General features: G+C 36.0%; 2 protein-coding genes across 3 annotated transcripts; one reads left to right on the top strand and one right to left on the bottom strand.

Annotated features, from left to right (window-relative positions):
- Window positions 1–8382, top strand: znf395a (zinc finger protein 395a). 2 transcript variants are annotated; one of them, XM_059520096.1, is made up of 10 exons: window positions 1–448; window positions 3068–3301; window positions 3418–3605; window positions 3680–3786; window positions 4679–4872; window positions 4967–5067; window positions 5174–5405; window positions 5545–5643; window positions 6206–6324; window positions 7041–8382. In XM_059520096.1, the coding sequence occupies exons 2-10, from the start codon at window positions 3158–3160 to the stop codon at window positions 7150–7152; spliced, it is 1296 nt and encodes a 431-aa protein (XP_059376079.1). In that variant the 5' UTR covers window positions 1–448; window positions 3068–3157; the 3' UTR covers window positions 7153–8382. The 2 variants fall into 2 exon arrangements, with proteins under 2 accessions (XP_059376079.1, XP_059376078.1); XM_059520095.1 differs by having other exon boundaries at window positions 1–339.
- A 213-nt stretch (window positions 8383–8595) lies between these two features.
- On the bottom strand, window positions 8596–25891 carry pnoca (prepronociceptin a). Its single transcript, XM_059520097.1, has 3 exons — window positions 25791–25891; window positions 12126–12278; window positions 8596–10653 (listed from the first exon to the last, which is right to left on the bottom strand). Exons 2-3 carry the CDS (start codon window positions 12246–12248, stop codon window positions 10063–10065), a joined length of 714 nt encoding a protein of 237 aa, XP_059376080.1. The 5' UTR covers window positions 12249–12278; window positions 25791–25891; the 3' UTR covers window positions 8596–10062.
- Window positions 25892–26623: the final 732 nt, after the last annotated feature.

Genomic DNA, 26623 nt, shown 5'->3' on the forward strand with positions numbered 1-26623 from the left:
GCTGAGAGGAAAACCCGGCACCGGATTACACTGAACGGCTAATCTCTGCGGAGACGTAAGCAATGCGGATTAAAACTAAATCAAACAGACTCTCGCATCATCTATGGCATGTAAAGTGAACACTGTAGATTAGAACAGACCGCTTTAATAGCGGTGTTCTTACGGTCTTGGTGCTTCATCAAACATGTACAGTTTCGTGTAACCCTATAATCCAGTCCGGGATTTTGATTACCTAAACTCAAGTCGATGTGGGCTCTGAAAAAGGAAAATTTCAAGTTACAGCCGGTCAGATCAACGAGTGAGCCTTGTGGAAAGGGGGTGTGTTGAAATTTGGCGAAGGTACGTGCGCAGCGTTCATTGAAAGTTTTTCTCCTGTTTTAATGCATTCGTGTCTTATCGTTGCTCTGTGTGCTTCTCAATAAAGACTGCATTGCTCGGTGCACTTGAGGTTAGTGCATTATTACAGTGAATTGATATGAAAAGGCTTGATACTTGTGGCTTGTTTAAAACATTTTAGGGGAAATATGGTGTTAGATATTCTGTAATTATTCATTATAAACACAACTGTGAACTTTTGCATTTTTTATGAAAAACAGTTTCCGAGAATAACTGGGGGGGGAAAGTCTGGTTGGATCATTAATTCGGCTTTGAAATCTGCAAAAACGAACTTTTTCGCATTGGGAGAGATTAACTGTCCAGCTGCTACATGTTGGTCAGTTTTGCAAAGACAGCATTTAACGCTTTAAATAAAAGACTACATGATGATCTGCTGTGCATAGTCGCGTCGCCATGCGGGGAGCAACTCAAACGCTGTTATTATGAATGACCGAATCTTGAACGAACGGTTCTTTTGAGTTAGATGTATCTTTAATGAATTGATTGCACCGGTTCACAAAACCGGTCTGAACGTGATCGGACTGGCTGTCTTTCGAAAATGTCCGACACGAGTTGTTTTAATAGCCAAAACAGCAACTAAAACGTTTATGATTGTATGTGAGTTTATACGAGGGAAAATTTGTTTATTAAATAATATTGTATTAAAACGTGCAAAAACGTATCAGCCCTGAGACTGTTCAATGCAAACTTAAGTTGCAAGTTCTAACTGACTTTGTTCTTGAACGTGAATCTAACAGAACGAATGGGATACGTTATATTAAATCACAGTAATCACCTTTATTTAAACAAATCGTGCTACGTGCCTGCATGGCGTCTTGTAAATCTTTTTAGAAACATGTACTATGCCACGCCGGTGTGTTAGGGAACACGCAATGACGTATTACGCTATGACGTAATTGCCGAATCGTTTTTTTGAACCGGTTCTTTGCAAAGAGCCGATTAGCTGGAAGTAAATGGAACGTTCTAGCACTAGTTCTGAATGTGTGTTCGTTTACCAAAACCATTAAATCAAACACATTTTATTTTTCTTCAGCTTTTATAACCGCATATGTATTTAGACTGCGATTTTTAACCGATTTACTAAAGGACAAGGGATTTTGATGCAGGATGGATGAAAAAATTAATTCACAATCGAGAAAAAAAATTAGTTCGTTCTTATTACTCATAAAATTAACAGTAACATTTTAATCATTTACATCTGCTTTGGATAGCCTACTGTACATGCTAACTACTGCATGTTGTGCTGCATTGAATGATATGTCAACAAGAGGTCAAATCACAATATTAAGTCATTTTAATCATCTGCACTGCATTTTTCTGCTCTGTTGTTATTCATTTGTCTAATAGCCTACCAGTTATATGGTTATTTTAATACCAAGTGTTGAAAACACAGAAAATGTAGAACAATTTCAGCATTTATTTGAAACCGAAGTCTTTAGGGCCAATTATAAATGTCTTTACTTTTTAGCATCTAGCTCTTATTCACTTGTTTACAGGATTTGACATTTTTGGATGAAGCACATTCACCTCTATTATTACGACTTTATACATAATACATACATAATTACATCATTGCTTGGCGCCGGTACAGGATGGCTGCCTCCGTGACGTGCTCTGCATATGTTTTTGTCTTTTACATACATAACTGCATTTTTGTAATATACCTGCCTACAATTGTAAATTTGTATATTGTCATTCCTTATCTACTTATTTGTATTTTTATATTCTTTCATTAAGTGTTTTATGTTCTGTCGCTGTCATTCTGTTGTACTGCGGAGCTTCTGTCACGAAAACAAATTCCTCGTATGTGTAAACATACCTGGCAATAAAGCTCATTCTGATTCTGATTCTGATAATCCAAATAAAAAAATAGAAGTATTCTCTCTTTCATGCTGTCAAATGTGTAGTATTTGGCAACCAAGGAAATGTTTTTCTTCAGTCAGTTACAATTACTTTGAATCATCCTTTACTGGAATAGGAAACTTAATACCTGACAGCAGCTGGTAATAATGCTCAATTTCTCTGCTAAACTCTTGGGTGAACATTCTGAGGTTAGAGGGCCTAGCATGACCATAGCAATTTTATGACTTGCATCAGTTTAAAGTAGTTTTTGCGTGGTTGGTTCTGTGCTGACAATGACTCAGAGTCTTTGTGCACAGTTGCACGTAAACTTCTAATTTTGCGTCATTCGTCCTGTGATGTGTTAACCGGATGTTTCACATAACGATGGTTGGTGACTCAGACTGACTTCACTGATCAGAATGAACAAGTGACATCAATGTTGAGACTTATACTAATATTTTGCACATACACCAGTGTCCTGGCTTTCATTCGTTCATAAAATGAAAATGTAAAACATTTGTAATTGTGCACTTTTAAATATATTATTAAATCATAGGCTATATATGTATTAAATATGATTTTATGTCATAAATGCTTTTTTGTTTGGTTAGAACTATGGGTCGACCGTTTGGTTTCTCAATTTCCAGTGCTGATACTGATATTTAGAGAGCAGGGTGTCCAAATGGAGATAACTTTTCGGCATAATAAAACCACCAAATGAGATGTACATAAAATTGCTATCAACAGAACATCAGGCGCTCTTTCTGACAATAAAATGTGCTGAGTGGCCCAAAAGTGATCTCTTTTTTTTCCCTCTCTCTCTTCTTAGCTTCCTGTTCGTTGTCTGAATAGTGCTACTGAATCTTCATCAGGAGTTCTTTAAAGCAGTCGAGAAGATACAAGGTGCTAGGATCGCAAAATGGTACCGAAGAACAGGCTTGGAAAGCGGTCCCCACTGGGCACCCTGGTTTGTGGTTCCTCAGCGGAGGGCCTGACAGAAACGGGACCCCATGGATGCCCAGACAGTGGGCTTCACAGAAGCAAGCTTTACCCGGGACAGAAGGTGGGTTTTATCCTTGTAGATTAAATCAAAATATGAAATTCTCCTTCAGGTGTGGTACACAATGCCAGCAATGATGTACTCGGCTACTTCATGGTGTTTTACCTGATATATTTTAGGTGTATGTGCACTGTGGCGGCCAAGAATGTGGAGGTGTGGTCGAACAGCATAACCACGTGGACAATGAAGTGTCTATCTTCCTGCCGCAGCTCAACCAGCACGTTCATCGCAAGCTGGAAGACGTGTGGACGAGCCCCACGACCAGTCACACCGCATCAGTCTCCTCGTCCATTGATGTGCCAAGAAGGTATGTCTGAATGACAAATGCTGAGCTTTTGAATCTGAAAAACACTCCATTATAACTCTACTTTGACACTGCAGGAGTCCTGAGACGGTGGACATGGATGAAATTATGGCTGCAATGGTGCTTACAAGTCTGTCGTGCAGTCCAGTCGTCCAACACTCGGCTCCAGGGAGTGCAACTCAAGGTTAGTAGAGCATTACATTAATGTTTGTTTTTTGAAAAGTTGCAAGCAGCAATGCAATGCAGAAATCCGGCATAAACCAGCTGAGATTACTCAGCGCTCGCTAAAATAGGTGTTAGTCACCAAGAAGAAATCCCTAACAACTGCATGAACAGTTTCTATTAGAGTCTAAACGAAGGAGCTAGTACAGGATTGCTTATCATTTTTAATAACTCCTGAAAGATTCTAACCAGAGTTAACCAGACTAAACTGACATTTTGAAACTTCTGAATAAAATAACTATATAATTTTTTTATTTTTTTTGTCTTGTATGCTCACAAAGGCTGCATTTATTTGATTTAAAATACAGTAAAAACTGTAACTTTGTGAAATTGTAACAATTTGAAAAATATATATAAATATTTAAAATATATAAAAATATATTTTCAAATGTAATTTATTCCTGTGATGGCAAGGCTGAATTTTCAGCAGCTTTTACTCTGTCTTTCAGTGTCACATTTCCTTCAGAAATCAAAACATTTTTTTTTTTAGAATCTAAATGAAAAAAAATTCAAATGAACAGCATTTAATTGAAACTTAAATCTTTTCTAACATTATAAATGTCTTTACTGTCTCTTTTGATAAACTCTAAGGCATTTGTGCTCAATAAATGCATTTATTTCTGTAATTTTCTTTAAATATATAGTGTATTTATACATTATAATTTATTGTGCATTTACATTTATATAGTATAAATTATTTAATTTGTATTATCCCATACTTATTTATATAATTAAGATTATATTTAAAATTTTTCTTAATTAACTTGTTGGACACTTGTTCACTGGTTTAAAGGACTTTTACGCTTTTGATGAATCACATCTTCTCCTTCTCCTGTTATTTTTGTTTGTGTTAGCTTTGTGTAGAATGGAAAACGGTGCTATTGAACCGTCTGATGGTGGATATTGGAGCTGCGACCATGGAAACGGAAGCCCTGCCCCATCTCCACCCATCGCAGAGATGGACAAGAGCGCACCTGTCGTCGATGAAGGCCTGGACATGGAACTAGATCAAGTGTTGTTCAACGAGCCAATGCCAAGGAAACGCAAGGTACATCGTAAAACCTAATAAAATAATATATTAGGGTTTGGTTTACGGAGAATGTAGCTTATCTTTTTTTTTACGTTGTTTTTTTGCCCTATAGAACTCAGTGAAAGTTGCATATCGGTGCTTGTGGCCAAATTGTGGAAAGATACTGACCACAGTAGTGGGCATCAAACGTCACATTAGAAATTCTCATCTTGGGTAAGAATCACAAGCCTTAAATATCACAACCATATGTTCTTACCAGTCAATGTTACAATCTTGGATGTTTTTATCATAATCATACTGTGTATTATGCTTTGTGCAGACAAAGTGATGAGCACTCCCTAAGGGAAGAAGACTTCTACTACACTGAAGTCTATCAGGACTTGGAACAAACAACTTCCTCTGGTGGCCACCGGCCTTTCTGCACTTCTCCATCCAGTCCCAACCGGCTCACGCCCCCACCTCCCTCCACACCAGACATGCTCCAGCACACCCCACTCAGTCAGTCCGCCCCGGGCAGCTTCTGGCAGGTCCATTCTGAGCACTCTTACCAGGTAAGATGCTTGACATTGTTGTGGTGCACTTCTCTTTAGTGCCTTCAAAGATAGGATCAGTGTCATGTCACTTACAAGTAAATTGACATAAATGAACAAACGTGGAGGATTGTTTAAAATGTTGATGTCCGTTCCTCAGGCTCCTCCATCCGTTCAGGTTGTCACTCAGAGCAAACCAGTGTCTGTTCCAGTGTCCTGTCATCGGACTCCATCTCTCACAGTTCACCAAAGCAAACAGGTGAGAGTCTTCTTCATTCACTGTTTCCATTATCATCTACAAGGCTGGAGAAATCTCAGCACATAGGTCTTAAAAGAGGGCTTTTTGATGGCAGTATTTATAGGTAATGGTTTGTTTCTGCAACATTTTCTCTGAGGATTTCAGATCATACAAAGCACCACATGGTCTCAAAGGCGCTCTGTGTTTCCGCACTGGAAATGGGAGGGACATGCACATGTTGTTTTTGTGTCCTTTGTTCCGCCCACAATAAATGTGGATGGTATTGCAGTGCCATCTAGTGGAGTTGAGGACACTGTGTTCTCTTTGTCTGAACACGGGATGAAAAAATCATGCAAAAAATCTTAATTGCATATTTTGAGATTGCTTGCTTAGTTTTAAACATCTTGCTTGCTGATTAATATCTTCTGAAATAAGGTGTCATGTATTAGCCTTAATGCGTGTAACGGTTCACAGGTTTGCTGCACTGATGCATTGTTTATACTGTAGTGTTTGTAGCTGTAATGTAATCTGCAGTGTGTCATTCTTAGACTAATGGTGGTCTCTCTCTTTCTCTGCTCCCCAGGGCTCACCATTCCGCCGTCGTTCAGTAAGTGTTGGTGAGCAGTGGCTCCAAAATAACAATGCCACCTTCAGGCCACATCCTGCCAGTGTTTCACCTCCAAGAAACCATTGCACTTCAAGGTGGGATTTGTTTGTGTTTTTAGTAATTATTTAATATCTTACTGTTTATTTAAATTTATGAACTTAAGGTTGGAATAATAAAAAAAAAAACTTAATCTTGAAATCAGAAAATGATTGGCATTATTATGCACAACTGATGACTACCAATTATTCTGAAGAAAAAAAAATAGTTTTCATAATTTTTCCGTCCACCTGTAATGGCTTTTTTGTTGACGTAACCAAGATTGGGTGGGCTGGGAGAAATAACATTGTAGTAATAAATATAAAACTATACATTTCAAAACTTGTACACAAGTACTCAACACAATTTCAATTCTGACGGATTAATTCTAGTCCAGTTCAGACATGTGGTAGGAGGAAAAACACAGGCGTTCTGGATTCGGATGGCTATAAAACCACTGACTGACCCCTAAAAAATGTTGAAAATACCTTGCGTCCCCATGAGAAACAGTTACTGTCTGAATAGGGTTAATGTTTCAGAAATATGTTCAAAAGAAATTGAATTCCAAAAATCATTTGTAGCACTCTTAAGTCTACACTTGCAATTCTGATGAAATATAATGCATCCTTGCTGAATAAAAGTCATACTGGAGCCAAACTTATGAACAGTAATGTAAATTACATAGTTCACCTTTAAAATGTTCAGTAGCAATTTTTATTGTTTTGTATTGAAATTAGATGTCAAATTTAACTCTGAATTTCTATCATATTAATAGGAGGATTCGGGGTGAAGCCAAGAAATGCCGAAAGGTATATGGCATTGAACACCGAGACCAGTGGTGCACTGCCTGCCGCTGGAAAAAGGCCTGTCAGAGATTCCTCGACTGAATCCTTCTTTAGATCGATGGAAACAGAACACTAACCTTACAGAGACCCCCAAAAGGGCATCTTACCTGGAACTATGGTTCAAAGAAACCAAAAGAGCACATTTGTGACTTAACACTTTTTCTACTTTTTATCGTGATTGTGTTTTTTGAAATGTGCTAAGGAACCAAGTAGGTGCTGGAAGAATGATAAAGCAAAAAGGATGCAGTCTTCCTATCTCTTAAATCAAGAACTGATGAAGTCTGACGGTCTTTTACAAGCAGCCATCTACTTTTTGTATAGTTTGATGTAAACATTGTCGACATAAGACATGGATGGAAAGTTTACTTGTCATTCCTACTTATTTAGTGATATGAGACAGGAGGTCTTTACCGTGGTCCATTGCTTTCAAGGGCCTGATTGGCAGCTTATGGTTAATTGTTAATAAACAAGAAAGAGGAATACATTTATTAATGGCATATAACTTTGTTCATGTTTGCCATGTTTACTTGCTGAGATGCAGTTTTTTTCTTCGGTTTCCAGTGCAAAATTTTATAAAGCAAACTTTTGAAAAGGAAAAAAGAAGAAAAAAGGATTTTGTATTACGATTTTGATATCTGCGATGTGTTAAATCGTATGTCATGTCATTATCTGTGTATTTGTGTCACAGGTTATACTTCTGTGGAATGAGACGATTCACTTTTGTCACATCAATATTAAGGATTTTTCTGTGTAAACATGCATGATCTGATACAGTTATTCGTTTACTTTTGTGCTTTTGCCCCAGTCTGCTCATTGGCTGTCCATCTGTTTGGATTGTGTCCTTGACAAAGAGTGTCAAAGCAAGATAATACATCATATACAACTCTGCAAAAATCAATCTGTTGACCATTTATGCTAAACTTGTAACAAACTGATTGGTTCATGCTCTTAATACTGGGTCCAAATATTTTCTTACATTGTTGAACACTTCTATACATATTTTTTTTTATGTGTAGCTCAACATCTTTTGCAAAGCTTGATGCTTTGACAACATAAATCTGAATGTACCTTACCCTGAAGATCTCTGTAAATCTTTAAACATTTCTGTTTGAGGACATCCTAGTCTGAGAGACACTCGATGAACCTCGTGGAAAACAATCTTTTTGTACATTTTTCAAGTACAAGTACTTCCAAAGTGTTTTCTTTTATGAAAAGTCTAGAGCTGTCCGAGATCTGTTCAAGATAAAAGTATAATTTCTTTTTATGAAACTTATGTTGCTTCAAACCTTTTTTAAAAATAAACGTTTGTGGAAACAAGTATGACCATAAAGTGTTTAATTTTAATATTTGTCCTTTTGAGGATGACAAGGTGGAATGCTTTCAGTATGCTGTAAGAGGAACTGGTGGGAAATATTACAAGTTTGAAATCCATATGAACAAAATACTTCAGGACACACAATCATTTGCTGCATGACAAGCCACAGAAAATAGTAAACTATTTTATTGACATAGTTCAGTTACTATGTACAGTTCATTTAGTCAACATCATGATTTTTATTATTAGAATAAAGGGAAAAGCATGACTCTGCAATGTTTGCATAAATACATCATTTCATCTGCACAAATACAAATCAACTTTGTCAGTTTCAAAAAAATAATAAAATGAAAGCTTTAGGTTTCCCACTGTTAGATGAGGATGCAAACTCTGTGTGCATGTGCATGAAAGAATTTGTTGTTTGTATAGGCATATTACAGTGATGAGCCTTTGCTGGAATGGTTTATGCAAAATCTGGCTTTATTTATTTTTTGGGAGAGACCGTAAACAGATTAGTTTTCCTTAATCCTCTTAAAAGAACAGTACACCCAAAATGTAAATTCTGTCAATTACTCATGCCCATATCATTCAGACCCAATTTTATTTTATTTTAAGAGATATTTAGCAGATTGTTAAAGCTGATCTTTTCCCAACATAATCTTATTACAATAAATATGACAATAATTTGTATGAATTTGTACAATCTGTTTACACTCCAGTGATGTTTAGGGGTGGATCTTCATGCTTATTTTGTCTTAAGAAATGTACATTTACTGTGTACAAATTCATACAAAATTGCAACTTGAATAAAATTATGTTTTCCTGATCGGGTTGTATTTAGCATTCAGCGTTAGAAGATTGGAAATTATGGCCCATTATGCTCCAAAAAGTGGCATAAAGAATAGTCCATTTGACTTGTGCACTATATCCCAAGTCTTCTAAAGCCATATAATAGATTTTGAGATTGTTACTGCTTCATTATTGGTTAGCACATGACAGAATTGCAGGTTTTAGTGCATGCATATGAGATTTGGAAGAAGAAATAAGGTAAAGATTGAAATTAAAAACCTACATTTTGTTTCTCATGCATTCATTAGACTGAAATGCTTATTTACGATCCATTTGGAGCTGACAATGACATAAATTTGCGTGAGTTATGACAAATGTTTCATTTTTGGTGAACTAATTCTTTAATAATTCTATTTTGCCTAGTAATTACCTCTCTATTTGATATTTCACCTCTGTTTCAAGTATTTTCATGGAGATTTCATTATGGGAACTCTCATTGGCCAGTAGGTGTCAGTGTCGAAAAGGAGATGAATTTGGAAACGATAACGTTTTCAAAATGGTCTTTGCACAATGTTTAATTACTCTAGAGGGGCCATCATGTACAATATCAATCATCTAATGCAATCTATAGATGTCTCAAATTGCATCTGAAGAGTTTTCTTCAAACTTCAAGCTTCTATATGTAAGCTTTGTTTGACACAGATTAGATGCTTCAGTGAGTAAATCCACATCTAACCCTGTGGGACTATGAGAGCTTTTTGTGTTTGAGGAGAACCGTGCATGATATCTTTCGAATGAGCATAATGAATGGTTTGCTGGGTAAGTTTCTTCGCTTTAAAGGTCAACGCTTACTCATTCTGCTGGGTGACATCAGCAGACATACTATTAAACTCGCTAGCTCGAGTACTCATGCCCAAATATTGCTTGAGGAAGTCGCTAAAACGCTTCTGGTTGTTCCACTTACGGGCAGATTTGCGGACGCCTATGAACCCCCCATATCTCTTTTGCAAAGACCTTCCAGGATCTATGAACTTCCTGTAGCCATACTTGTTTTTGAGGAAGCCTCCAAAGCGTTTGATTAGGTGGACGGCAGCCTCTTCCTCATCGCCTTCCGTCTTGTTATCTCCATCTCGCTCTTCTTCAGATTCTTGTGCTGACTGTACTTGCAGGAACTTGTATTTTTTACTGAGCTGCATATCTTGGTCCTGATCATCTGTTCCCAAGGCTTGTGTTATGTGGGCGAACCTCTGGAGGGTTTCAGAATACTGGCCATCATCCTGGTCCACAGGCAGAGAGGTGTCCGCTTCCTCTTCCGCTCTTTTCAGCACGCCATAGCCAACCGATAGCAAGGCTTTTGGGTTTTGCTCCACAGTGGTCCTGCGACACATCTCCCAGGTGTCGCCTGGAGAAAGTTTACCATGGCACTCCACCAGACACACCTGAACAAAGACACACGAACACATTACACTGTCGACATCATGCTTTAATACAGCAACATTTATAACATAAAGGTGCACCTGTCTTGTAGGCAACTTTATTTTCAACAATCATTTAGGCTATCTCATCTGGTCCTGTCTGCTTTAAGCGTTCTCTATCAAGACAAATGGGTGTTCAGATAGCTAGTTTAACTGTTGGACCTGTTGAAAAGTTCCTCAAACACCAGTCAACAGATTGGCTTAGGCTGGTTTTAGCAGTGTATTGCAAAGTGAGCTATATGACATCAGAATCGCCCATGTTTACTACAAATTATTGTACAAATCTCTTAAAAAAATATTATCAACATTTTCAACATCTCCCTGAAACCACTTATTTTGTTTGTTTTTAAACACTTGACATTATAGCTCTACTGATTGATTAAATGAAGTCACCCCTTTTTGTCTCAATAAGAAATATGGTACATTACTACCATAATTTGGGGACATTTAGCAACATTTAGTGACAAATTGACTTTCATTTAGCAACTTCCCCTGAAAATTAGTTGGCAACACTGCATAGTCTTACTTCCTTTAACTTCATGACCTTCGTGCGTTAAAATGGAAGGTGCGTGAGTTGTTATCCGGTGGAATGAATTAACCCTTTTACATTAAAAGTTTAGTTTCGATGGAGTTGGTTAGTTACCAGAAAAGGATATAACTGTTCATTTATGCTAAAAAAATTATAAGAACACCTCAGGGAGAGTCTGCATTATGGAGGGCTACTCAGGCCCATCAGTTTCCGTAAGCAGCCTTTCCGAATGATGTTATTGGGTTTCTACTTAATTACACAACAAGATAACTGAATCACCCCAGCTGTTTTGAGTCAAAGGGCCATCTTTAACCAAATTAGCACGTCTTCCCCCTCAAATACGTGTTATTGACATGAATCAGACAGTATGTCCTCCTCCTCTGAGCTATAATCAGCTGCAGAACACAACCACATTCCACTGTTATGATCATTATAATTATGCCAACTAATGGCGTGTCTCAGGGAAATTCGATACAATTGAGGCCATAGGTCTTGGACAGTACAGAAAATGAAATAAAATTCAGGAAGCTGTAGAAGATCTGTGCAGAGTAACATATAAAACTAGACTTGTGTATTTTCTGAGGAAAATGTTATTGATGTATATAAGAACAAAAAGCTATAAAATTAATATGGTGGGCATAACCTGTACATTCTGTTTGAGAATTTGATTAAAAATTTATAGAGTTTTGGCACAATCTGAGCACAATCTGTGGTGTTATTGGGATCTCTTCAGAAACTCTAGACAAGACGTGAGAGATTATTAGGGTATTTTTTTTTCGGGGGAAAGGCTACGCAAAATTTTCCAACTGCACCCCTTTTAAACTCACTGCTGTATAGAAGAGATAGTAGGAGATCTCATTTGTGATATTCTTTCCTATGTGAAGTTATTGAAACTGTAGGGAATTACCAAGTTGTTGAAGGCATATTCATTATGCAGTTTTTGGCTGCAGAAGAGGCAATCCTTCTGGCAGTCACACCATGCTGGGTTACACAGTCCAAGCAACAGTAGTGTCCACAGTGGAGTCTTCATCACGCAGTGTTTTAACGGCTGAAGTGCAGTCTGTAGGGAGGGTAGAGACAGAGATGATGGTGTGAGAAAGAAAATAGGTTACAATTCCTGGAAGTAAATCCTATCACAACAGTATGTGTGTTAGGGCTGCACGATTATGACAAAAATCCTAATTGTCGATTACTCCCTTGAAATTGTAATTGCGATTATTACATTGGATTATCACAATTTACATTGAATGATGTTTAAACCATTGTTTGATGCAACTGCATGCCGAATTTTTATATGAAAATAAACAAGCTGAAAACACTCTTATTGAAAAACCTTTAGTGCTCTTCTAGTATTAACCCCCAAATGTCAACTATACATCAGTTTGGTTTCTTCTTTAAATTATAAAAAAGTAAAAATATGAATGGTATTATAATATTATACTTAAGCTAAAATTTTAATAATGGGAAAAACCCTTAAGATAACACGTAGAAAGAAAAAACTCATCTTAAGCACATCGAATAACATAAGTGGACTTTGAATGATTAATTGGCGCTTTGAACAATTACGTAATTGTGGCATCCATAATTGTAATCACGAATAGAAATTAGATTAATTGTGCAGCCCTAATGTGTATGCGTTATTTCAACATATTAGTAATAACAAAGTATTTCTGGCATTCTTCTGATTAATCAATTGCAACATAAGTAGCCGTCTTTGTGCCTCAAATCTAATGCATTTAAAAATAACCAACTGTAAATTACCTTAATTACTTCAATGTTATGTATAGAAACTATGATTAACATTTTTTACGAGGTGGTTTATTAGAAAAATCGAATGAGTAAGGTCATACGAATTCGTATGTTTTCTGTGAGGGGTATGTTCAGGGGCGGGGTTAGGGGTGGTCATTCATACAAATTCCTACGAATTTGTGACCTTGTGAAATACACACGATTTTTCACAAAACGTACCAATTTTTCTCGTACGAATTCACCACTTTTTAAAATATGTACGAATTGCCATGAGATCGGGATGCTTATACAAAATTCAAGTAAAAGCAGTAATATTGTGAAATGTTATTGCAATTTAAAAATATATATAAAAATAACTTTTTATTTTTATTTTAATATATTTCAGAATGTAATTTATTCCTTTGAAGGCAAAGCTGAATTTTCAGCATCATTACTCCAGTCTTTTGTCCCATTATCTTTCAGAAATCGTTCTAATATGTTGATTTGGTGCCTTTCTTATTATTATCAATGTTGAAAACAATTTACAATTTGTATGGAAACGTTGAAAAAGTGTTTAGTGTCACTTAATCAATTTAAAGGGTTCTTGCTAAATAAAAGTATTAATTTCTTTTGCCATTTTATGCCTTTATTCATGAAGCGGGTGATGTGTGGGGGTATTGGGAAAGGTCCACAAGACAGGACATGAACTTGGGACACCCAAAGCACAACGGTGCTACATTTCGGCGCGCTGTCTATGAGGTCATTGAAACTGACGCATTAACCCTTTGAGATGCAGTCAAAAATTGAAACAAAAAAACAGAAAGAGACTCACTGCTAGAGAGAACTTAAAATAGAGCAAAATATGCTATACCTAGAAAAAGAATGATAGAAGGCTAATTATAATTTATTATAAATGTTTTATTTTCAGTGTTGGGGTAGTTGCTGGGTGACTTGTTTTCTACGTTGTAATGGGCTGTTTTTATTTGCAGAAGCTTTAAGATAATCTAAGATAAATTCATTTAATAACAGAGTTTCATCTTAATTCATTATTTAACACTCTTTTATTTGTTTATTTGGCAAGCAGCCATTTAATGAGCAGTGTAATGTACAGTCAGAAGGTCATTATTGGAAAAATAAACTCCTTCAGGGTGAGATTATTTTGCAATAATGACTGTCTGAAATTTACATTATCCCTCACATAATCTTAAGGTGAGACACTGCAGGCAAACACACTGTTTTTTCAAGCACCTGTCAATTTTGAGATTTTGGGCTTTTTTGTTTTTCATAAAGTGCTTTTTCAAACTAGTGGAAGGAAAACATCCAAAAAACACTGTTAAGTGTTTCTTTTATAGCACTTTATCTGTTTGTGTCAATAGATTTCAATTACAATACATATTTTTAAAGGCCGTTTTCTCAAAATGAGTTTTTTCTTCAACACTGAGCCATAAATCTCCACTTCAGTAGCACTTACACACACCAAACTTGACATTTTTATTCCTGTCTATATTCTGAAGGTTCTTACAGAGGGATTTGTTCATATATATTTTCCTTGATTATATACAACATTTTATTCCCCCCAAAATTGTGAAAAGATATTGTTTTCTGGCTGTTCAAAGTATTTTCTGAATTACGGAGTGACAAAAAAAGATAACCAGAATTCCCTCTGTAAAAACATTTGACTCTAATATGTCAAAAAAATTAAACAAAAAATTTGGAACTGACTTCATCTAGTGTTCAGATTTTTGTACTAGACTTTTATGCAAATTAGCACATATTTCATTAAATAATGCCTCATTTGCATATTTAAACATAACATTTTTGAAAACTTGTAATACAAAAAATGTTTGCAATAATCAATGTAATCAATCAACTGGGTAAGTAAGGTGATAACTATTAGTTATTTTTTTTGCCCTATTCACCTGCAGTGTCTCGCCTTAAAATAGATTTTGTCAAAAAAAGCAGCTAACTAACCATATGTAAAGGTACTTTTTGAATGTTTTTGAGACAGACTAAGCGTTTGCCAGTACTTCATTAGCAAAACTCATCATCTGTAGTAATTGAAGCTAGAATTAGTGCTTGTGGCGTAACGGGAGCAGAATGGACAAGAGGAGGAGGATTTGAGCTACTGTGATGGTTATAAGCAGTCTTAGCCACCACATTAGTCCAAACAATAGAAATTACTAAGTGCTTCATTCCTTTTTATGCCAAAGCTTTAAGAAAAATAACCTTATTCTGCAGCTGCCTTGTCAACAAATAAAGCACCAATGAATGTATGTTTCAGCACTTATGGTTGGCCGGTGACAATCTGCCCACCAAACCATCAGTTGCATGGTTCAGAAGCAACTTCAAGATAAATCAGTTTCACCTGCATTACACTTGTACAGAAGGTGTCACCAGGAACAAAAGCAAAGGTGTAAGTCACAGAGAATCGATAGGCACCCCTTGAGTGAGCTTTATTGAATTCAGTCACTGTACGAGTAACAGACAAGGAAGACACATAATTATAAGTGTGTGAGTGAATTACACACAACTTTATGCAGCAGGGAAAGAACTGGATATTGATTTTTGTCACTCCTTTTACTTAGTTTATTTGTTTATCTACTTTTTCTCAGAAACTACAAGATGACAAACCTAAATGGATTCAGGCCAGGGTGCATTGTTTAGAGGTGATATTTCAAGTGGGGATTGTTTTACAACTACAGTTTTTCCTTTTCATCAGCTATTTTTCTGGTTGAAGTTTCTCATTTAAATTTAGATTACAGTACACGTTTTCTGTGCAACTCAAGTGCCCCAGAAGTTCTTAATCTAACTATGGTTTGTACAGAACCATACGTACATGTGGGATGCAGAGCTTGACAGGCCTTCAAGATTTAATTAACTAACTCAATTATGTAATAAAAAAGACTTAACCAAGATAGACATAGTGATTTAACTTGTGACCTTTGGAATTATCTCATATACTCAAAGGAAAGAACAATCTCTCATTGACTAAGTGGGAGGAAATTGATGCACTTTGAGAAACTGTGTGTTTTATATAATAAGAAAGCTTTTCTGTTTTTGAAATGAAAGACTAAGTGCTCTATTTACAGAATGTCATTGCTTCATATCTTTTCTACAGTAGCAGCGCGTTTAGTGATTTGTGACAAAATGTAAGATTTATTTACACAAACAGTTTAATAATGCACAGAGGCGACATAAATGCATTTACTCAGAAATTACAGTTGTATAAATAAACTTATGAAATTAATATTTTGAATATGAAATTATTGAAACATGGAAGATTATTTCTGTCTCAGTGTAAAAATAAATAAATATAAAGGTGACTTTATCTCTGACAAATGCAACTATCCTATCTGGCAGTTGCAACTTTCTTTTAATAGTGAATTAATTTCACATAATTGTGATTTATTTCACAGTTCAGACTTTATATCTCACAATATCATTTTACATCACAGAATTGCAACTTTATATTGCAAAGTGTGCAATATAATATATTGCACAATGTGTTTTTTTTTCACAGTTGCAACTATTTCTCTTATGCCGCGTTTCCACCGCAGGAACTTGAACTCAACCAATCAGGATGTTTAGCGGCCAAGTCCCGCCACCGAAAGTTCCGGAACTTTGAAAAAGTACCACCTCGCCAGCAGGGACTTTCTGAGGGGCATTTTTTTACTCGGAACTTTATTTAGTTCCTGGTTCCTTCGGTGGAAACACACCGAGTACCAGGCCAAAGTCCCTAGTTCCTGGGTAAAGTTCCTGTGGTGGAAACGCGGCAAAAGTTCCAGAACGTTCGGGGGTGGGACTTGGCCGCTAAACATCCTGATTGGTTGAGTTCACGCAGCATTGGTTGAGTTCAACCACCATTTATTCGGATCAACATTTTCAAAATATTACTGTTATTGTGTCATGAAATGTAATTTTAAAAGTATTTCAGGCGAGAATGTAGTTGTTTAAAACTCAAATCTGTGGTTTATTTATGAAGACAGCGCCTATTTAAAAATGTGTTTCGCCGATCTCAGAGACAGTCAGCTCCACGCGATCAGTGGGAGTTTAGTGATCATCTATCCGCCGAGATGCAGCCTCACCTCGGCTAGACCTTCTGATGTGTGCCGCTGGCTCTGATGTCTCTTTAGTGGTTAAACATAAAATATAATTCAGCTGCGGGGTAAATCTAACAGGTTTTCTTTGGTCTGTATTCAATTTATCTATATGTTAAAATGAAAATAAAAAAGTCAAATCTATATAATATTTCGTTTCATTGTAATATATATACACATATCCCTGAACTAAGTACATTTCTGCAGCTGTTATTATGCTTAAATGAAAACGAAAGGAGGCAGTGGTATTTGATATCCTATTTCGTTTTATTGTAAATATACTGAGAGGAAAATTGCAGTAGCCAAAGCGAGTTGAGTTCACGCAGCATTGATTGAGTTCAACCACCATTTATTCGGATCATGTTCAAAGTATTACTGTTTTATTGTGTCATGAAATGTAATTTTAAAAGTATTTCAGGCGAGAATGTAGTTGTTTAAAACTCAAATCTGTGGTTTATTTATAAAGACAGCGCCTATTTAAAAATGTGTTTCGCCGATCTCAGAGACGGTCAGCTCCACGCGATCAGCGGGAGCTCAGTGATCATCTATCCGCCGAGATGCAGCCTCACCTCGGCTAGACCTTCTGATGTGTGCCGCTGGCTCTGATGTCTCTTTAGTGGTTAAACATAAAATATAATTCAGCTGCGGGGTAAATCTAACAGGTTATCTTTGGTCTGTATTCAATTTATCTATATGTTAAAATGAAAATAAAAAAGGCAAATCTATATAATATTTCATTTCATTGTAATGGCTGTATATATACACACATATCCCTGAACTAAGTACATTTCTGCAGCTGTTATTATTCTTAAATGAAAACGAAAGGAGGCAGTGGTATTTGATATCCTATTTCGTTTTATTGTAAATATACAGAGAGGAAAATAGCAGTAGCCATGGTCAGCTGACTGAAGTTATCAAGTACGTTTGCAGATTTACTGGACTTGCGTCGTTGCGGACATCACACTCCCGAGTCGAATGCACAAAGTCCGCACTACCAAGAATGCACGTCCAAAATCAGCGTACTTTGTATTGAGAAACGCGCGCAGACCTACGTCACCAGTCTATTTGCCTAATCTTCCCGGTACTTTACACCGCGGTGGAAACGCAGAAAGCAACAGGTCTGGGGGGAAAAAAGTTCCTGGGAAAAAAAGTTCCTGGTACAAATGTTCCGGGTAATTTCGGTGGAAATGTGGCATTAATTGTGAATTCATGTTCCATTGCAACTTTGTTTTTTAATATTTATTACTCTCCCAGTGATATTTTTTTATGTCTTACAATTGCAACTCTATTTATTGTAACTGCAAATTCTTTTTTTGTGTGTGTTTGTGACTTTATATCACACTGTCACGATCTCCAACTGTAGTGCCCATGAACTCCTCTAGAGGGCACTTTATTCTGGACCTTGCCATTCACTCAGGACTTCATTTCCCATAATCCTTTGCCTGGACTCATCAACTGCATTACCTGTCACTCATCAGATCTCATCATCAGTTCAAAGCTGTCTCACATTAGTAGGACTATAAGGCCATGTCCAGACGTACACTGGTATTTTTATAAATGGAGTTGTTCCTTCTTTCATTTGAAAAAAAAATCTCCATCCACATGAAAACGCAAAAGCATGCTATGAAGCACTGTAAAGAGCATGCCAAGTAGTGATGTGTCATTTGTGAACGAATCATTCTTTTTGAACGAATCTTTTAGGTGACAGAATCTTTTAGGTGAACGAATCATTCTCGTTCACATAATCCACGGACTCATATTTGTCGTTCACTGAAATTCCTCCCTCCACAGCAGCGCGGTGCTATAAGCAGCGCATGCGCAGCTAAGTGAACCGGGTAATAACCATTTCATCCTGTAAAAGAATTACTCAACCTCGAGCCAATAGCCTTTGAGTATGAGATGTGAGGAGCATGTGATTTGTTGAATGTAGTGAACGAATTTGCCCTTCAATGAACGAGTTGAATAAGTGAATACATTTGTTGACTTAAGACATAACACACAATACACTCTTTTTTGCCACCTGCTGGCATATTTTGTGTAATACGAAGAAATGATCACGGAACGAATCAGTGAACGATTCTAAACGAATCATTTTGGTGAACGAACTGAAAATGAATGAATCTCTTGAAAGAATCATAATTTCCACCACTAATGCCAAGCCAACAGGTGGCGATATAATCTCAACCGTAAAGCCATTTTGACCAATCAGAAGCATGAAAATGTGTCCAGTAGGCAGAGATAACAGCACATGCTCAGACGTCACAAGCCAAAATATCTGGTTTCGCTGTCTACATGTTAACACTGCAATCAGAGTTTTTGAAAATATTCACCCAGGCAGGAGTTTTCAAAAATGTTCCGTTTCAGTGACCTGGTGCAGTGTTTGCATGTGGACGAACAGTCAAACTGCAAAGAAAAACCTGCGGTTTTGAAAATACTCGCATTCATGTGGACGGGGCCTAAGAATAGCACACACACTCTCTGTCTTCGCTGGTGATTGAATGTTTAGCCCTTCTGTCTTTCCTGGTTTCCATGTTCCCAGTTTTGCCTTTCTTGTGTTTTGATCCTTGTACTTTTACCTTGTTTTTGATTGACTGCTGCCTGTCCTGACCACTGAATGAATGAATGAAAAAACTTTATTTCGAACATTTAAAAAAAAAAAAAAAAAAATACAAACAGTTATAGTCATAATGATACAATTATTTCAAATTTTTTCTTTCCTTTTCCCCTTTTAACTTATACATGTCCGAAAAGGAGTAGGAAGAAGCATAAGCTTATTCAATAAGCTTATTCCCCTTCTCCACTACTTTTAATAATTAACCAGTTGGCCAGTTGACCAGAAAAAAAAATTGAAAATATATAAATGAACTGTCACCTAATCAAAGACCTTCCTCTCTATACCTTGCAAAAAAAACATATTTTTACAGCACTTTTTAAACTGAATCATACTTGAACATTGTTTAAGTTCTGAACTTAATCTATTCCACAATTTCACTCCACATATCGAAACACAAAACTTTTTAATGTTGTGCGGACACATAATTGTTTAAAGTTGCACTCACCCCTAATGTTATATCTCCCTTCCCTATTAAGAAACAGTTGTTGAATTGCCAGGAAGTAAGTTATTTTTTGCTTTATACATTATTTGTGTAGTTTGAATAAAAACCAGATCAGTAAATTTCAATGTCTTTGATTTTAAAAAATAATACATTTGTGAATGTATACATGAATGTATGTATGGCCCAAACCACCGCACAGTAAAGAATGTGGAGTGATTTGTAGTTCAGAAGATGTTTTGCTTTATTCAGTATTGAAATACTTCTTGAAAGTTTATTAAGTTCATGTTTTATGTGAGATTTCCAACATATTTTATCATCTATTATCACCCCAAGAATCTTATTTTCATTAACCCATTCTATATCCACCACATCTACCTGTATCCGGACTTGTATACTCTTTTTACAGTTACCAAATAACATGAAGTTAGTTTTATTAATATTTAATGATAATTTATTTCTATCAAACCATCTTTTAAAATTATTAATGGCTGAAGTAATAGTCTCCACTCCTGTAAATTCCCCCCAGAACAAAAATATTTGTATCGTCCGCAAACAGAACTAGTTTTACAATCTTTGTAACTTTGCATATATCATTTATATATAATACAAATATTTTTGGACCTAGAACTGACCCCTGGGGGACACCACAAGTAATATCCAAGCACGACGATGAGTTTAGAGATCCCCTCAATTACCTTTTTTCACAATTTTCATATCAAGTTCATTGGAATCGGTAGATGTTTTGTATTTAAAATTATTTACAATATCTATTATTTATTTTTCTTCCACCTCTGCAAGAAACATTGAGTTGGGATTCCTTTCTATACAATTTTCACTCCAATCTTCAGATGACAATGTATCCGGAATTTCTTCTGCCAAATTTGGTCCCACACTCACAAAAAAATTGTTAAAGCTATTAACCACATCAGCCATATTGTCCTTTATAGTGTTGTTATCAATAAAATAATGAGGATAACTTTGTTGCCCAGAATTGTTTGTAATTTTACTGTTTAATATGTCCCATATTCCTTTAATATTATTTTTATTTTTATTCAACAATTTACTATAATATTCTTTTCTACATACGCGTAAGATATTAACTTATTTTTATATATTTTATATTTATTTTCAGCATCTCTCATTCTTTGTTTTATAAATTCTCTATATAATGTATTTTTCTTTGCCTGTCTTGTTGGATTACCCTTTTGCCTGTACCTTGAATGTGATTGTTTGCTGGTGTCTGACTGTGCCTGTTCTGTCTACACTCTTTTAATAAAGCCTGCAATTGGATCTCCACTTCGTCGTCACTACTCCCTTTGTTACACGCATAGTTTGATTCATAGCTCACTGTTGAATTCATTCAATTAAAACTATATCTTGCAAAATGACCGTCTCTCACAAGGTTGCTTTATTCCTTATTTAAAATTTTGTCTCACAATAATCCATTTCATGTTTTGTACTGAAGTGGGTTTCCAAAAAAAAACAAAAAAACATGAAATGATAAATAAAAAAAATGTTTAAAAGTACGTAATTATAAATTAAATACATACTCAGCTTCATTTTATCTGCATTTACAGTTGAAAAGCAGCATTAGGATACTAGGGACTAGGTGGATCAGAGCAGCATATTTTAGGCCCCGTCCACACTTTTAGCTATATACGCATACATTTTGTGTCGTATAGGTGTTTCGTCCACACAGATCCGGCGTTTTGGGAGAGTGTAACCGATATTTTTTTAAACCGGGTCCCAGAGTGGATAAATCATGTAGACAGCGAAACTGTATATTCTCTGAAACGATGATGTCATCAGCCCACTTCTCGCCCCTAGTCAGACACCACTATGTCAAGTAACAGCAACAAAAATGTGAAGAAACACTGAATGATTATCTTTTTATTAACTAACATTAACACAGACTAATTAATGTATTTTTCCATGTTTGTTTGTATACTACGCACAAGGTTTATGCGCATAGTCCAAGTCTTCTTCTCCGCTTTTAGTTTTAACTGAGAATTACAGCGCCACATACTGGTCTGGCGAGTATGCTACATCTTTTTTGTGTTGGTTTCGTGGTTTCGTTTGAATGCCGATGAGGGGAAAAAAATTAATTTGATAGGCAAAGCTGTGGCTTCGTGTGGACGTAGCCTTAGTATGGATTTTATGCAGAATCTGACACAGACACACAGTCTACTCTGAGCAGCTTAAACACAATTTAAGTGTTAATTTCACCCATACATTTCCTATTTTAATCCATCTTCCACTGTCAGCTTCTTTTCCATATTCCAATTAGATAAAAGGAGATAAGACCCTGTGAACTGTCTTCTAATGAGTACAATGAAACATTTCTGTCATTACTCATACATATCATGATGAGAAATGACAGACATTGTCTGGTAAACATAGCAAGTGGAAAGAATTCCATGTTCTGCTTCATTTCCCGTCTCCATCACCAGTTGCTCCTGTTGTGTAGATATTGTCCATCATTTCAGATGTGTTATCTCCTGAGATTTTCAATGTATGCCAAATACGGTCTAAAAACACTAAATTAAACTCCAGAGGTAAACGGGGCTGATTTGCACAGCTCATTTCTTAATCAAACGCATAATAATCAAAGTTAAATACCAGAGGGGTTTTCAGTGGCGGAGACGGACAGCCCACTGCTATATTTAATTAGATCAGAATTGTGCAACTGCAGATGGAAGGCTTAGAGAAACTGCTGTAAATACGTAATTCTGATGACATATAGAGAAATATGACACTACCACCATAAACTAAAGAAATAGTCGAATATGATGATCATGATGGGCTAGCTGTTGGGTGGAGACTATATGACGTTAACTGCTGTACCTGGTTTGGATTAATGATGTCAGTGTCCTTCAAGCATGACACATTAGATAAGTTTGAAAAGAAGAAATCAATGACCATTATTACTAATCCGCTATTAACCTAGGCTAAGAGCCTTTAGTATCCAATAGTTGATGTGTAAAAGTGTCATTATTATTGGCTATAAACTTGTCAATGAAATGACAAATGATGGAACAACACCTCCGAGGAAGATTTTATTGCTCATATGTTGCTCTTACAGTACATTACACAGCATTGATGTGTCTCTGTTAGGCTTCACTTAAGGATCATTTATGTTTCTCCTTAAATTCCTTAGGAGAAATAAAAATGGAACAATTGTTGGTGTACAGTGAGAGTCTAGAGCTTCATAATGAAGGTGGATAATAATTTGGCTTTAGAAGAATCTGATGAGAAAATGTTTAATTTTATATTTTGATCTCTTATATGTTTGATCCAATCTGAGCTGTGTTGTTGAGATCTCTCCTGAAATAATGAAAACCTCACATCAGTGGCAAACACACAGATCGACAGCTTCACCTGTATGTCTCAGTAGGGCCGCTGCAGCCCATGAAGGTCAAAGACAAATTTGTGCACTTACACCTGCAAACTCAATAGTAGATAAATGCATCCACAAATTGAATGGAAAATTCGCCCAGTGACCACAACTGTTTCTTTGATGCTAAATAATCAATGGCTGGGATAGATGGATTCACCACACTTAAACAAAGCCTTCAGGACGGGCTTTGCATTGATGTGCATGACATAACAATAGATTATCTCATCAAAAAGCTTAAGGTTGTTTTCATGCTTATGATGTGAAAGTAATTGTTTCATCTGCTGTATAGAATGCAGTTGTTAAACTGACTTTAAGGGCAGAGAAACTCCTTGATGAAATATCATTAAGGACAAACTCCTCCTGCAGTGCAGTCCTTCACACCAATGCAGTTTAACATTTCTTTTCGTAGACCAGTATCAAACAGTCATGTTAGTCTGGATACATTGAAATAGCTGAAAAAAGTATGGAAGCTGGTGGATGGTAGATAATATACTTAGAATGTATAAAAATAACTGAAAGAAATAATAAATCTGAGTCACATCAGTGCTGCACTGCACTGCACTGCACTGCACTGCACATTCATCTTCGAACAAGGCTTTTTCAGGATTCAGTGCCTATATCCTTCATATCTACTGTACTGTTCATATATATATATATATATATATATATATATATATATATATATATATATATATATATATATATAACAAAAAAGGCAAAAAAATATTTATATGTGAAAATTTGGTAATTTATGCTATTTCAAAATACTTTACAGTATGTGCCTCGTATGTATTAGGTCACTTAATCTTATATATATATATATATATATATATTGCTTTTATGCTTATGATTATGCTTTTTGTGCATCAGAAAATTTAATGCACTGCAAGGACAGCTAATCAGGTTTCAATTTCACAATGGCTAAAATTGTGCCATGAGTTTTGGATGAGCCGATACGTTTACCTCAGGGCCTTTCAAGGAATAATCTGACTATTCTTAGAACCAAAAATCCTAGCTGCACCTATCCTTAATGATTTTTGTATTGTACTTGTGGAAATTTTCTATTATTCATCATGTGGATTTGTCTTTACACTTTTTTTAAAAAGAGGAACTGAGGCAATTGGCATCATTACACAATCACCTAAATGTAATGTTCTTATATAACATACAAAATTAAGAATCTGCATAGAAGGAATCAATAGAAATTTGCATAGAAGGAATCACATTTTTAAAACACTTTTTTTAAAAGTCAGCCAGTCTTTCTTTCTTTGAGAAGTATTTCCACTTTTTATTTATGATCATAGCCTCAATTCTTACAATCTCAGCTCCAACCAAGCTTTTATGGACACTCTGTGATATAGAACAAGTATACAATTATCTAGCAAGGTGCTACATCAGAAAGCTAGATTCTGAATTACCCTAGGCAGAATTGATCCATGATATTTATAGGCTAATTCAAAATGACCTCATGTGAAATTAAAGAATGACTATGAAACCTGAGCACTAAATCCAAACTAACTCTAGCAGATAAGACATTTGTAGGCACTGGCCAAAGATAGTAGAAAATTACATGGTAATGGTCCATGAATGGAGCAAGTGCCAGGCGTTTTATGCACCAAAAGTCAGCTCCTTTTCAAAAATATTTCACAATACTGCCAATGCTCCTCTTAGCTTTATTAAACACCCCAGAGTACAGTAAATTTCTCCCTAAAATTTAATTGGGTCTATAGTAGCCTGGATTATGCCCTGTAAAGAAATGCATTGATTTCACTATGTTTCAATCGATGACACAATTATGAAAGCAAAGTGAAAAATATGTCTCTGTCATTCACACAAATAGGTTTGAGAAGATGTATAACAGCCATAAACCATAATTTTTATACATGATTTGATGCTTTATGTCAGTTAATTGTGGAAACATTTTTATTTTTTACTTCTTGCATGCGGTCAACTAATAATTGCTGATAAAAGTGTACAGAATAGTTACTGATAAAATAAACTCCTGATCTAATAAGAAAGTTCACCTAAAAAATATTCTCAGTTAAACCCTCATGCCATTCAAAACTTGAATCACTTTCTTTCAAAAGAAGATATAACACAGAAGAAAGTATTTTATTTACAGGTTTGGAAGGACAAGAGGATGAGTAAATGAGTAAACTATCCATTTAAGTTTAATGGAAAAATACATTATATTGCACAATGCTAAATTACAAATAATCAGCTAACAGATTTGTGCAAAGTGACCTGAGTAAACTGATGTGAATATAAAGTGTTTCTCCCTTGAGTTAGCCTACCTGAGCTGTGTGCGGTTCAGGCACCTGTCCTGAGCAGATCTGCTGAAACTGAAGGCGGTTATATTCTCCTATCGCCTGCTTCTGTTTGTTTCCTAAGAGGATGCTGTTGCACGGTCGTCTTATAGAGACACACCCCTCCCTGTGGTCCAACCCCTAACCCCCTGTTTTACAAGTGTGTGTGTGTGTGCGAGAGTGGGATGAGAGAGAGAGAGCACACAGGAGAAGACTGTCTTACGTATTGGGATGGGTGGACGTCAATACTTATCTTCTACGTCAAGGATTGTAGTCACTAAGAACAAACTAGAAAACTAAAAATACAAGCTAACATTTTACCAAAATACCCATACACTAATTTCAGTGTGTCCAGTGTCCATTCATCCTCTGATGAAGTGATGCACTAAGACAATAATGATGCTTTGAGAGCTGTGTGCAAAAAGCGTGACCATTGGCATTGCAATGGATTAAATTTCAATCTGTGCTGTTTTCAATATTTCATTTGCAGTCTGAAAGTTAAAATGAATATCGATCAAGCAATAGAAGTTTAAATTATGAATTTAAGGGCGAATAATGGAAATTAGGAACATTAAACCAAACATCCTGAGAGACAGAGCCAAAGAAAAGAAAATGTTTTTATGCTCATAGGTTGGCCTTTTATATACTGTCAAAGTTGAAAAGAAAACAAAGATTATTTAAATATGTTCAGGTCACAAGAAAATATTATTTGTGTCTTTTTACTTCAAAATTTTACCTTCACCCAGAAAGGAAAATTCGGTCACTAATTAATTACCCTCATGTTTTTACAAACCTGTAAGACCTTTGTTCATTTTTGGAAC

Source organism: Carassius carassius, chromosome 32 (genome assembly GCF_963082965.1).
Source record: "Carassius carassius chromosome 32, fCarCar2.1, whole genome shotgun sequence".
NCBI lineage: Eukaryota > Metazoa > Chordata > Actinopteri > Cypriniformes > Cyprinidae > Carassius > Carassius carassius.

Excerpts from the sequence above, each read along its gene's own strand:
- znf395a (XM_059520096.1), top strand. The coding sequence starts at position 3,158 with ATGGTACCGAAGAACAGGCTTGGAAAGCGGTCCCCACTGGGCACCCTG. Across the intron at positions 3,302-3,417 it reads AGCTTTACCCGGGACAGAAG|GTGTATGTGCACTGTGGCGG; the intron begins GTGGGTTTTATC and ends GATATATTTTAG. Across the intron at positions 5,406-5,544 it reads ATTCTGAGCACTCTTACCAG|GCTCCTCCATCCGTTCAGGT; the intron begins GTAAGATGCTTG and ends TCCGTTCCTCAG.
- pnoca (XM_059520097.1), bottom strand. The coding sequence starts at position 12,248 with ATGAAGACTCCACTGTGGACACTACTGTTGCTTGGACTGTGTAACCCA. Across the intron at positions 10,654-12,125 it reads AATATGCCTTCAACAACTTG|GTGTGTCTGGTGGAGTGCCA; the intron begins GTAATTCCCTAC and ends GTCTTTGTTCAG.